General features: G+C 41.2%; 1 protein-coding gene across 1 annotated transcript in view; it reads left to right on the plus strand.

Annotated features, from left to right (window-relative positions):
* Positions 1–13,765, plus strand: part of GTF2E2 (general transcription factor IIE subunit 2) — a 194,267-nt gene that overhangs the window by 97,237 nt on the left and 83,265 nt on the right. The window contains exon 4 of the mRNA XM_082243449.1: positions 3,629–3,811. Within this exon, the coding sequence (XP_082099575.1) occupies positions 3,629–3,811 (183 nt within the window). The remainder of the gene's footprint in view (positions 1–3,628; positions 3,812–13,765) is intronic.

Below are 13,765 nucleotides of genomic sequence, written 5' to 3' on the forward strand. Positions count from 1 at the left end.
CGCGGACATTATACAACTGGTCATCGAGCCTCCGTGGCGACTCCCCTTACGAGACGATCTGCTGTCTCAAGGGCCGATCTTCCATCCTGCTTTACGGTCGCTGGCTTTAATGGCATGGCTGTTGAAAGCCAGGTCTTGAGAGATCGGGGTCTCTCATCGGCGGTCATTCCTACCCTGCTCAAGGCTAGGAAGGCCTCGTCTGGTAAGATCTATTACCGTACTTGGAAGGCTTATTTTGCCCGGTGCGAATCCAGGGGCGTCCATCCCCGCTTCTTTTCGGTGGTAAGTGTGTTAGCCTTCCTCCAATCTGGTGTGGACCAGCGTCTTGCGCTGACCACTATTAAGGGCCAGTTATCTGCACTGGCGATCCTTTTTCAGCTCCCCTTGATGTCTAATTCATTGATACGCACCTTTATTCAAGGTGGGCGTCATTTGGCTCCTCCTCTGAGGGCACCTTTACCTCCTTGGGACTTAAACTTGGTCCTGTCTGTTTTGCAACGTCCTCCCTTTGAACACATCAGGGAAATTTCTCGTCAGCAGAGGCAGAGAAAGGTTGCCTTTCTGGTGGCAATCGCATCTGCTTGCAGAGTGTCGGAGTTGTCTTGCCGCTCCCCTTACCTGGTGGATCATAGGGATAAGGTGGTCTTACGACCTAACCAATCTTTCCTTCCTAAGGTGGTTTTGGATTTTCACCTTAACGAGGATACTGTCTTACCTTTTGCTGTGTGCAAATCCTAAGCATTCTAAGGAGTGTGCCTTGCATTCCTTGGATGTAGTCCGGGCGATCAGGGTCTACCTGTCGTCCACTGAATCCTTCAGACAGTCGGATTCTCTTTTTGTCCTTCCTGAGGGACCTTGAAAGGGTATGGCTGCGTCTGCGGCTAACATTTCTAGATGGATCAGACAGACAATTGTACAGGCCTATTCGCTTAGGGAACGGGTTCCGCCCTTCCCTGTCAAGGCGCACTCTACCAGGGCGGTGAGTGAGTCCTGGGCTTTCCGGCATCAGGCTTCAGTGGCCCAGGTGTGCAACGCTGTGACTTGGTCGTCTGTGCACACTTTTTCCAAATTCTACAAACTTGATGTTCTGGCATCTGCTGATGCTTCCTTTGGCCGCAAAGTTCTGTGTGCGGCAGTGCCTTGAGGGGGCCCTAGTTTTGTAGGTCCCTGGCTGTTGTGGTTGTTTCCCCCTTGTTTGCTTTCCTGGTTTGTTTGCTCCAGTTGAGCTTTTCTGTTATCCAGAGGATTTACCTTTCTGTTCGGATAAGGTTCCTTTCTCTGACTTGGGTGCTGAGTTGCCTTTGTGACGGTTGCGCTTCCCACCCCTCATGTCTACACTGCTTTGGGACATCCCATTGGGGAAGACTGTATGAGTGGGCGGCGACTGTCAGAGGACGTAAGAGAAAACGGAATTTTTGTAAAATCTTACCGTAAAATTCCTTTCGACTGAGTCCTCTGACAGTCGCCGCTCCCGCCCCTCTTTTTGGGGTTTTTTGGACTTTAACTGCTTGCTACCAAACTGAGTTGGGAATGCTGATAGCAGGGGGGTATTAGACCAGTGGGACAGCCCCCTACAGGTGTGTCTATGTAAATTACTTTGTTTTTAAGAAGTCTTATGCCTAGCTTGCTCCTGCGGATAAGAGGTCAATACCCATTGGTGATGACTATGAGTGGGCGGCGACTGTCAGAGGACTCAGAGAAAGGAATTTTACAGTAAGATTTTACAAAAATTTGGTTTTTGCAAGCTTCCAGACAGGACTGCAATATATTATGCACAACAGACTCCCTTTTCATAGACGGGTAGCTTGCTACAAGCTACCTTCATCTGCTGTCACTTGTGCTGGCCATACACAAACAAATGTTATTTTGATTTTCTAATCGACATTCATTTTCGACCACAGTGACCGCAAAATTCGAAGGAGCAAAATAGAAAACTTTTCTCCATCAAACAAATTTGCAGACAGCGTATGTGGTTCTTGTTCAGAAATTGCATTCATTTTAAAATTGATTGTTAAAAGCAAGTGAAGTTTTCAAATGATGTTGGTCCGTTTTATCTAATGCACAAATAATTTTTGCACAAATATTCTCGTCTAAAAATCTGTACGTGTATGGCCATATGGCCAGCATAAGACATTTTAGAAGTAGCAGCATGCTTTTTTTGCCGCCTTTCATGATGGGGTTTAAAAAAAATTAGCCCTTTATAGTACAAAAACCGCAGATAATCACTACCATAAGGGGTTAAAAAATAATTATATAATAATAATAATAAAAAAATAATAATTCATTTGGAAATCTAGCCAGAAGTAGTATAGGTATTTTAACTGGGAGTCCGACATGAAGCTATATAAAGGGCGGAGGGGAAATATAAATATTAAAGTAGTAGTAAATGCTGAGACTTTTTTTTTTCATGGATAGAATCTTTTTAAATACAATGCACAATACTGGTAAACTTTTACTTTAAATGGAATTGTAATGCCTTAAATTACCTCCAGTCCATCATCCTCCAGCTTCACTGGGTTTGGGTTTCGGGTTCAGAAGCAGACCTTCCCTGCACAGAGCCCTTAAAGTTACATAGTAGTTAAGGTTGAATAAAGACAATAGTCCATCCAGTTCAACCTGTGTCGGCGTGCATGGACGTATTAATTTCCCATACCCCTGAATGTTTTTATCCTTGAGATGTACGTCCAAAAGTCTTTTAAAAGTAGCCATGCTCCCTGCAGTTACTACCATTTGTGGTAGAGCATTCCAGAGTCTTGTAGCCCTTATTGTAAAGAACCCCCTGCGTAGTCTGAGGTTAAATCGCTTCTCCTCTAATTGCATTGTATGTCCTTGTGTCATCATACATTCTTTGCAACTGAAGTTTTTTTTCTATGTTGATATCACCATTGAGGTATTTATAAATTGCTATCATGTCCCCTCTCAGGCGTCTCTTCTCCAGAGAGAATAAACCAAGCGCTTGTAAGCGCTCTTCATAATTTCGGTCCTCCAATCCCATAATCAGTTTAGTTGCCCTTCTCTGGACTCTTTCCAGCTCCAACACATCACTTCTGAGGACTGGTGACCAGAACTGGACTGAATACTCCAGATGCGGTCGGACCAGAGTTTTATAAAGTGGCAGGATTATAGTTTTGTCTCTGGAAAACATCGCCTTCCTAATGCATGCCAACAAACGTGTCATACTTGCTTGCTCTGTGTAATGGTTTTTCACAGAGCAGCCCTGATTCTTCTCCTCGGGGGTCCCTCACCCGCGCTTCCAGCTCCCCCTGGCCTTAGAGTGCCCCCATAGCAAGCTGCAAAGTAAAGTATAGAGTAGCCCTATAGCAAGGTATAGTATAGCACTTCTTCCTTTAGAATCACTCACTTACTTCTGCCCAGGACTACATGTCCCAGAAGGCTTTGCTCCTCAAACATTCACAATTTCGCAGACACATGTATGGACAGTGTACTTAGCTGTATGTGTGATGCACTGTGTATACTGACATGTATGAACGGTGTACTGAGCTGTTTGTGCGCTGCACTGTATTTTCATATTTACTCACATATAAATGTGTAAAGCCCACAGCATATTAATGTATTTTGGGATCATTTTATTCTTGGTTAAAGTATTATTTTTTTTTGCTCATTTTAGGCTCTTGCAAACAACCCTAAAATTGAAGTTATTGATGGAAAATATGCTTTTAAGCCCAAGTATAATTTAAAAGACAAGAGGGCTCTTCTGAGACTATTGGACAAGCATGATCAGAGGGGACTGGGGGGAATCTTACTAGAAGACATAGAAGAAGGACTTCCCAATGCACAAAAGGCAATTAAGGTATTTGCGTTATTTACATTTTCTCCTTTTACTTGAAAGGCACATGTCAAGCAAAAAAATCTAACAATTTGTTTACCGTCTGCACTCTTTGAAGAACTCTGTGTGACATATGACAACATCTTGCTTTAGGTATAGATAAGAAGTTATAGACCCCTTTTTCATCTTCTTATTCTCATTACAAGAGTTTCTAATGGGGAAGGAAGTGGCCCACTAAAGTCTGTCCTGAGCGTCTCTTGAAAAGAAAAGAGGGATGGTAGGAAGTCTGAAGTTCTGAAAGATTTAAACTGGGGCTCATATTACAAAGTTGGCCTTGCTCCCATAGAGCCACCTTCTGCATCTTTGTGTTTAAAAAAAACTGGCCAGCAATTGATATCTGCAAGATATACAGGTAATGGACAAGAGTACAGAAATGCTGCATGAGAGGGATGTTTAGAGACCCTGTTGTCAGACCATTGATTTCACCAACAATCTTCCCATAAGATTTATATGTGCATTTACTGTATTTTTGCACGTTATTTACTTGTAAGCCTTCCTTTTATAGACACCCAATTGCCCTAAAGCTGCTGCTGGGTGCCGCCATCTTGGATGTGAAGTCAACAGACTCCAAGATTGCCTTAAGTGACACTCTATAGTATTCTCCGTTACCGTTTCCCCGGCTGTTAAAAAAAAATAAAATAAAAAGGTTATATAGGGAGGGGTGGCATTGCTTGGCCATCAGACAGTTAGACGCTCCCAGAAGAGGAAAGGACTATGACATACCGTGAGGGAAGGGACTGTGCTAGGGGTTGACTGTCTGCAGTAGTCAAATTTGCTAGCAAGTTCATTGGCACATTGCAAGTCAATAAAAGGAAAAATGTTAACGTTAATGTTAAAAAGAGAAGTAAATATTTGGGTCCATTGCCAGTTACTATTATGTGCTAACATTAAAACAGTTTTCACTTTGACATGTGCACTTATATAGCCATATGAAACTGCTAATAGAGTTTTAAGGAAGTCATCTAGTCCAGTGCTTGAACTGCAGGTGTATTGTCAAAGAAAATGCAAAATCTGAGGTTTTATTGGTAACCTTGTCAAAAATTCTAGCACATGGCAAGCATGGACAGACTGCAAAAAATCTAATCGAAGCTTCATTTCAGGAATAGACATACACTTCATTGAAGAGTTTCTAAATGGCAAACTTCCACAGAAATGTGAATCAGCAGCTTGATAACCTGTTGCTGCAATAGGGCTTGTACACTGGGTCAGCACAGTAAGGTGCACTGCATAATATGTTCTAAAGACTCCGACTCCGAATCATCTGGACAACTGGGCAATGGAAAAAGTAATTTGGTCTGGACTTTGTACTGTTTCCTACATCCCATAAAGGTTTATATTCTGAAAAGGCAAAGAATACCTTCAACTTTCTATCTGTTGCCAGTGATGGAAGTTTCATAATTATGGGCAGCAATCATGTAGAAGTCTGGTATTTTGGATATTCTACATGATCCTGTTACATTCAAGAATTGTGAGGGTTTTTTTTAAAAGCCGTCGGTGCACCCTATATTGCAAAGAAAGAAGAAAGCTGCGCTCAATACACTAACCAGAGTGAAGGCTGCCAGTACAATAGTATAATCAAACCATAAAGCAATTATGTTCAAGTACAGTGCCACATAGAAAAAAGTACCCTAAAGGTAAAGGAAATGAACAAAGTCCAAAAGTCCGTCTAAGGCTGATACTCAGGTGCAGAAAAATATACACATAGATTCCAACACCATTCGTGCAGATACATTCCTGACAATCACCACGTGCATGAATAAGGTTATCTCCTTACCAGAAATATAGACCCCCTGTTAAGGAAGGTCTACCGAGCATGAGGTGTAAAACGATCATCAAGAAAGGGTCCACTCCGGATCAGCCTCCAATCCTCCACGGAATGTTCAAACAGGCATGTAGTAACAAAAGTTGGCCGCGGCTATAAGCGTGTCTGCATGGGGGCCCCCATGCAGACACGCTTATAGCCGCGGCCAACTTTTGTTACTACATGCCTGTATCAAGCAGATAACATGTGAGTGTTTTACCTTTATTTTATGCAATAAATTTGTACGTACTTCACCATGTGAGCGCCCATTTGTTTTTTGGAGGAACATCAATGTTTATCACTTGGAGTTTCTGAAGTTGACAAAGTCCATTGTCCTGTTTGAACATTCCATGGAGGATTGGAGGCTGATCTGGAGTGGACCCTTCCTTGATGATCGTTTTACACCTCATGCTCGGTAGACCTTCCTTAACAGGGGGTCTATATTTCTGGTAAGGAGATAACCTTATTCATGCACGTGGTGATCGTCAGGAATATATCTGCACGAATGGTGTTGGAATCTATGTGTATATTTTTCTGCACCTGAGTATCAGCCTTAGACGGACTTTTGGACTTTGTTCATTTCCTTTACCTTTAGGGTACATTTTTCTATTTGGCGCTGTACTTGAACACAATAACCCTATATTGCAGGCACTCCTTCGGATTTTGTAGTGCAAGATAATACCCGTTTACACTGCTAAACACATTTGAAGAGTTGTTTCATGAACACAAAAATAGAGCCAAACATTTCCATGTCCTCCCCAGCTACCAACAAATTTTAAACATCTTTAGTTTTTATATGGGAAATTCTGGGGTGCAAAGTAGATTTACACCTCTTTCTCTAAACACATTTGAGGATTTTGTTGAAAAAATAAGGCAACATCCCACCAAACACAGTTCTGGAGTTCCAAAATAAACTTAATATGTGCTGAGGGCATACTTTGTGTTTTATTATTATTTTAATTGTTTACTTTTTGTTTTCCCTCCTTTTACGTAGACCACAAAACATGCTGTGCCTCAGGACAATACTAACCACTATCAAATGTATAAACTGTGAAAGACATTGTTTTTTAGAACATCTATTATATGTAACTCCAAGAGTGCAAGGAGGGACAGCGCTAGGTGTCCTTGAATGCACAAATCGCAATAGTGAACTTCGAAAACACACCAGGATCCGTATACAGGGCGCACCACTGTGCCATGTCAGAAAGAGTGCATGTAATCAGCTGCCACTTAAACGAAAAAAAAAAAAAAAATACCGAATAAGGTATCTACTAAGTGAAAGCAAAAATAGTGAGTAGATAATGAAGTAGATGGCGGCGCTCACAATATCACCCATGTAGCAAGTGAATAAATGGATTCAAAGTCCACAAAACAAATAAAGTCCATATTGGTATTAAACAAACAAAACATCCATGAAAAATCTTAGTTAAAATCTTTCAAGGACTGTCCACCACACCACGTGCACCTGTGTCGTCACTCCTTTTTGGATGTTCACTCACCAAATATACAGGTCCCTCTCAAAAAATTAGCATATTGTGATAAAGTTCATTATTTTCTGTAATGTACTGATAAACATTAGACTTTCATATATTTTAGATTCATTACACACAACTGAAGTAGTGCAAGCCTTTTATTGTTTTAATATTGATGATTTTGGCATACAGCTCATGAAAACCCAAAATTCCTATCTCAAAAAATTAGCATATCATGAAAAGGTTCTCTAAACAAGCTATTAACCTAATCATCTGAATCAACTAATTAACTCTAAGCACCTGCAAAAGATTCCTGAGGCTTTTAAAAACTCCCAGCCTGGTTCATTACTCAAAACCGCAATCACGGGTAAGACTGCCGACCTGACTGCTGTCCAGAAGGCCATCATTGACACCCTCAAGCAAGAGGGTAATACACAGAAAGAAATTTCTGAACGAATAGGCTGTTCCCAGAGTGCTGTATCAAGGCACCTCAGTGGGAAGTCTGTGGGAAGGAAAAAGTGTGGCAGAAAACGCTGCTCAACGAGAAGAGGTGACCGGACCCTGAGGAAGACTGGGGAGAGGGAAATGCCAAAACTCCTGAAGTCCAGTGTCAAGTACCCACAGTCAGTGATAGGTCTGGGGTGCCATGTCAGCTGCTGGTATTGGTCCACTGTGTTTTATCAAGGGCAGGGTCAATGCAGCTAGCTATCAGGAGATTTTGGAGCACTTCATGCTTCCATCTGCTGAAAAGCTTTATGGAGATGAAGATTTCATTTTTCAGCATGACCTGGCACCTGCTCACAGTGCCAAAACCACTGGTAAATGGTTTACTGACCATGGTATTACTGTGCTCAATTGGCCTGCCAACTCTCCTGACCTGAACCCCATAGAGAATCTGTGGGATGTTGTGAAGAGAAAGTGGAGAGACGCAAGACCCAACACTCTGGATGAGCTCAAGGCCGCTATCAAAGCATCCTGGGCCTCCATAACACCTCAGCAGTGCCACAGGCTGATGGCCTCCATGCCACGCCGCATTGAAGCAGTCATTTCTGCAAAAGGATTCCCGACCAAGTATTGAGTGCATAACTGAACATAATTTTTTGAAGGTTGACTTTTTTTGTATTAAAAACACTTTTCTTTTATTGGTCGGATGAAATATGCTAATTTTTTGAGATAGGAATTTTGGGTTTTCATGAGCTGTAAGCCAAAATCATCAAGTATTAAAACAATAAAAGGCTTGCACTACTTCAGTTGTGTGTAATGAATCTAAAATATATGAAAGTCTAATGTTTATCAGTACATTACAGAAAATAATGAACTTTATCACAATATGCTAATTTTTTGAGAGGGACCTGTATATGCCAAATGTTCTCAAATTGGCAAAAACAGCAGATACCCACTCTAGGGTTAATGGCCGTTCAAAAGTTGTGTCCAATCCTCTATGGTGTTCCATACATGAATAACATAAGTGTGAAGAAGAAAGAAATGCCAATAGTGTAATAACGTAAGAACACTTTATTAAAAGACAGCTAATCCTCATGTAGTACACTCACAATATACAAGTTAAAATTGCGCATATTAAGGTGATAGGTATGCTAACATATCTTGGTCGTGGCTGGCCGAATACACACGACTCTGTGTCTCACCCAACCACTCGCAATGTTCCGGATCATCACTTCTGGTTTTGCGTAACTTGTCACTTTGGTTGCCGCGCAGTCACGTCTCAAGGCATTTCATCATACCGACTTCGTCCTGGGATTAGCTGTAGGGCACGGCAATCTCCTTTTTTAAATGCAATTCAATATGCTAGTAAATTACTATCAGCAAATCAAAACTTGGGTGTCTCCGCTACTAGGATATGCACAGCTTACACTCCGCATAACTACTGTATTTTCTGGCGTATAAGACTACTTTTGAACCTCAAAAAAATCCCCCAAAAATGGGGGGTCGTCTTATACGCCAAGTATAATATCTCCAAGGTAACCTAAGTATAAGTATTACCAGTAGATGAAAATTAGGGGGGTCGTCTTATATGCCCAGTCGTCTTATACGCCGGAAAATACGGTAAATACATTAAAAAAAAAAAAAAAGTATATAATAAAATAAATTCAAATTAAAAATCTAAGAATATCCCAAACTATGAAAGCCATTAGAGAGATAGAATATATAATTGCTAAACCATAATCTGCCCCATACAAGATTCTACCTACACTGTCAAATCCAATTATTACATTTCAAAGTAAAGGACAAACTAACCATTGCTGATAAAACAATTTAAATCTAGTTCAATATTAACCCCCTTGGCACTAAAAAAATAAAATTTGTTTCTCTTTGCGATAAGTCTCTAACCCGATTAGTGCCTCTCCAAGACAGTCAATCCCACAAAATCGTAATAATGTACAGTCCCTGTTGTGCTTTTCTCTTAAGTGTAGGGAGACACTATGCTTTTTAAAGCCTTTTTTGATTTTAGCTACATGTTCCGCAATGCGGATACGTAATGGTCTTTTTGTTCTCCCCATGTAATAGAGGCCGCATGGACACCAAAATATATAAACTACATGTGTTGTATTTCAGGTAATAAATTCATCTATGGTGAATCCACATTAGTAACAAAAGTTCTGCCCCTGCTACTAATCTGTATTGTCCTACAAGTGATGCATTTACGGCATGGAAAGAAACCTTTTTTGTCAAATTATATTTTTTGTTGGCAGGTGGATCTAGAATCTTTTTACCACTTGGTCTCCAAAATTAGGGGCTTTCCTATCAATGAACCTGGGATTTTTCGGAAGATGAGGTCCCAAATCTCTATCCAGGATATACCAATGTTTCTTAAAAATATTTTCAATGTCTTTGTATTGACAATGAAAATTAGAGATAAAACTGCACTGATGCTGATTTGATTTTAATTTCGATTTTTTTTGTCCCTATTCTCCAAGCTTTGGGTCCTAGGTAATACTACTTCATTATTTGTTTTATCCAAAAATTTCCATCTCTAACCTTTTTGTAAGAATTTATCCTTTAAAATTGTTGACTGATTGATATAATCCTCATATTTACTACAATTTTGTTTAACCCGTAACCCTTGGGAATATTTTTAATCTATGCTAGATGGTGACCTCTCTCTGTTGACAAAAAATATTTCTGTCTGTAGGTTTAAAGTACACCTTAGTAGACAGTTCATCACCACGCAAAACATCCAGAAAGTGAATAGTTGATTCACTAACCTGATCGAATTTAATAATATTTTCATTATGATTCAAGTGGGATAAAAATGTGTGCACCGATTGCTCAGTTCCCTCCCACCTTATTAGGAGGTCATCTATAAGTCTGCGATATAATTTTAACGGAGGTCTATGAATGTTGAAAAATTGCCTATCTTCCCATTTAGCCATAAACAAGTTGGCGAGGCAGGGAACAAATGGTGAACATGCTGATAGGCACAGGTGTCCTTGAATGCACATTCAGATTACGAATACTGTATTAATCCCAAAGGGAAATTATTGCAACACATGCCACACACAACAAAGACAACACAAGATCAAAACAATGAACAGAGCAAGACACAGACATAACGAATCTTTCAATAACAGCCATTAGCACCAAAAAAAACTAATTATAAACTACACTCTAATAAACACAAAGAGCAGAGCCAATCTAAGTGTAGAGTAAAAAACAATGGTACACTTTATTAGAATGCACTTACAAACAGGCAGAGTAAGAGGAGCATATAGTGGGCAACATCCTGCAGGTCCATTTAGAGAGCAGCCTGGTGTCCTCTGGGTGTCGCGTTGCCGGCAGCGCTGACGAACTCCAGAGCTTCGGGTCTGTGAGCGGAGGGAAGAGCCAGACGTTACCAGGGAGACAGAGAGCCAGTGCAGGATGGGTTGATGGGTGTGACATCAGCGGCGCGTGTTCGGAAGAATGCGTGCTCCTTTATCAGGCCTCCCAGGCGGCCATCCTAACTTTGGCTATGAGGCAGCGGCAGATATCAAGTGCCAGCTCGCTGGCCCCACCTATCATCCACACTATCCACAGCCAGTGGGGGCCGCAGGGGTTTAAAAAAATATAGTGCATGGTGCAGAGCAAAAAAAAGGGGGGCCTATATTACAACTACCGAAGTACAGTATTAATGGATATAAACGGTTACAAATAAAAACTATTCAATTGACGGTTAAAAACAGAGGGTAAACATAGCTTGTATGAGAGGATGTGTAGAAGACCAATAATGTTATATGAGTGAGCTAAAACATTACATGATAGATGAGATATATATATATATATATATATATATATATATATATATATATATATATATATGAGCAGAAGACACGTAGGGGCTAAAAAACATCAAGCTATAAGATTCTATAGGTTGTTATCTTGTACATACTACCGGTAGTTCTGTAAATAGATGTGGTAGCTCATAAAAGTCCTGTGAAATAAATAAATTATACAAGGTTAGTTAAACTTTATTGGGGTATTGATGGACTGAAAAAAATAAAAAAAAAAAAAAAAAAAAAATATATATATATATATATATATATATATATATATAGATCATACTTGCATACAACCACACATGTGTATGTACGTATACCTAAATCATGTGTGGCAGGTGAGACGGCATTGAACATGAGGCTGTATGGGTGTATATTGGGGGGGGGGGGGGGTTGTGGGGCTGGTTTTGGATTATAGGATGGACTGAATTGCTAGGTCTTCATTTCTCCTGGTGTCTAAGGTGTATATCCAAAATGTCTCCCTTTCACAGAGGCGTTTGAAGCCCTCTGCGTGGGGGAGGCTCTTGGTGATGGACTCTAGACCTGCAGAGGACTGTTAATGGAACTCTTTGAAGTGTCTAGGGACACTGTATTTGTCCTTTTTCCTTTTTTTCCACTGGGCATCGGTACTCCCCAAATCTTTTTCGCAGGGTTCTGATGGTGCGGCCCACATAGAGTAGGCCACAAGGATCCGATGGGCAATAAATGACCAACTCCGTTGAGCAGGTGTAGAAGTTCTTGAGAGCATAGATATGACCTTTTTGTTGCGAAAGATTTGGAGCCATGGTGTACATGTTTGCGGGTAAGGCATTTGAGTTTGTGGCATTGGAACATGCCTTTCAGATTGCAGAAGGTTGGATGGTAATGGTTGGTATTCGTACTAGATTTGAGTTTGCTTGGGACTATCTTGCTCTTGATATTGTGTGCCCTTCTATGCGTGTTCTTGGGAGCATCGGAGGTGGACTTTTTCAGATGTGGATTTTCTTGAAGGATACGCCAGTGCTTAAGGAAAATCTGTTCCATCCTTCTGTGTTGGGTATGGAACTGGGTGATGAATCTTGTGGGTTGGGATTCCGATTCAGATTTGGTTCCTTGGGCTAGGCAAGTTAGTCAGGAAAGTGGTGGGAGGCCTCTTGGACCAGGGGGTGTGGGTATCCTTTTTCCAGAAATTTGTTCTGTAGTAGATGGCCCTGTATTACATAGTCCTCATTGCTGGTGCAGTAGTGTCAGAGATGGCAGAATTGACTTTTTGGAATATTGGAGATCCATCTGGGGTGGTGGCAGCTTGGGAAGTGAAGAAAGGAGTTGCCGGTAGTGGGGTTAACACAGTCTTTTGCATATATCTGTGTATCTGTATGGCATAATTGCAGGTCCAGGAAGGCCAGGTTGTCTGGGTTACATACTGATGTAAATGATAATCCTAGGGCAGTGATGGTGAACCTGTGCACCCCAGATGTTTTGGAACTACATTTCCCATGATGCTCAACGATACTTCAGAGTGCATGAGCATCATGGGAAATGTAGTTCCAAAACATCTGGGGTGCCAAGGTTCGCCATCACTGTCCTAGGGTAATGCAGTTGCAGTAGGAGACAAAATCCTCTACTAATGTACGTGGGCCATCCAAAATAACGACAATGTTATTGATCTACCTACCCAGAAAGATGTTTCCAGAGAATGGGTTGTTGGCCCAGATGGATTGGTGTTCCCACAATCCCATGCTGAGGCTGGCATAGCTTGGGGGAAAAGTTTGCCCCCATGGTTGTGCCCTGTACCTGTAAATAGTAGTGGCCATCGAATAGAAAATAGTTTTTGGTGAGGCAAAAGTGTGTAGCATTAAGAATGAAGTCAGCCTGACTCGGGTTGATCTATGGGTCTTGAAGGAGACAGTGATTAACAGCCCGAAGCCCAACTTCATGGGGAATGGCGGTAGATAACAAGTTCACATCTAGAGATAACCATAGGTAGATGGATTCCCAGGTGGATTTGTTTAGAGTGTCCAAAAGGTGCATGCCATCTCTTATATATGCTGGTAGTTGCTGGGCTAGGGGCTTCAGAAAGTGGTTGATGTACATAGAAAAGAAGCTGGTGACGCTTTCCATTGCGGCCACTATGGGGCGTCCATGGGTATTTTGTAGAGTTTTGTGGGTAGAGCCATAAAGCGCTTGTCATATACACTCTTTACGCTCTAATAAACCATCCATACAATTAAAGGAGTTGTAAAGGCAGAAGGTTATTTTATCTAAATGCATTTTTTGCATTAGGATAAAAAAAAAACACCTGTGTGCAGCAGGCCCCTCTAACACTTACCTGAGGTCCCTCTCTGTCCAGCGATGTCCACGAGTGTCGCAGCCGTGCGAGATTCTACCTTTT

Source organism: Pelophylax lessonae (assembly GCF_965119305.1).
Source record: "Pelophylax lessonae genome assembly, chromosome: 1".
In the NCBI taxonomy this organism is placed as follows: Eukaryota; Metazoa; Chordata; class Amphibia; order Anura; family Ranidae; genus Pelophylax; species Pelophylax lessonae.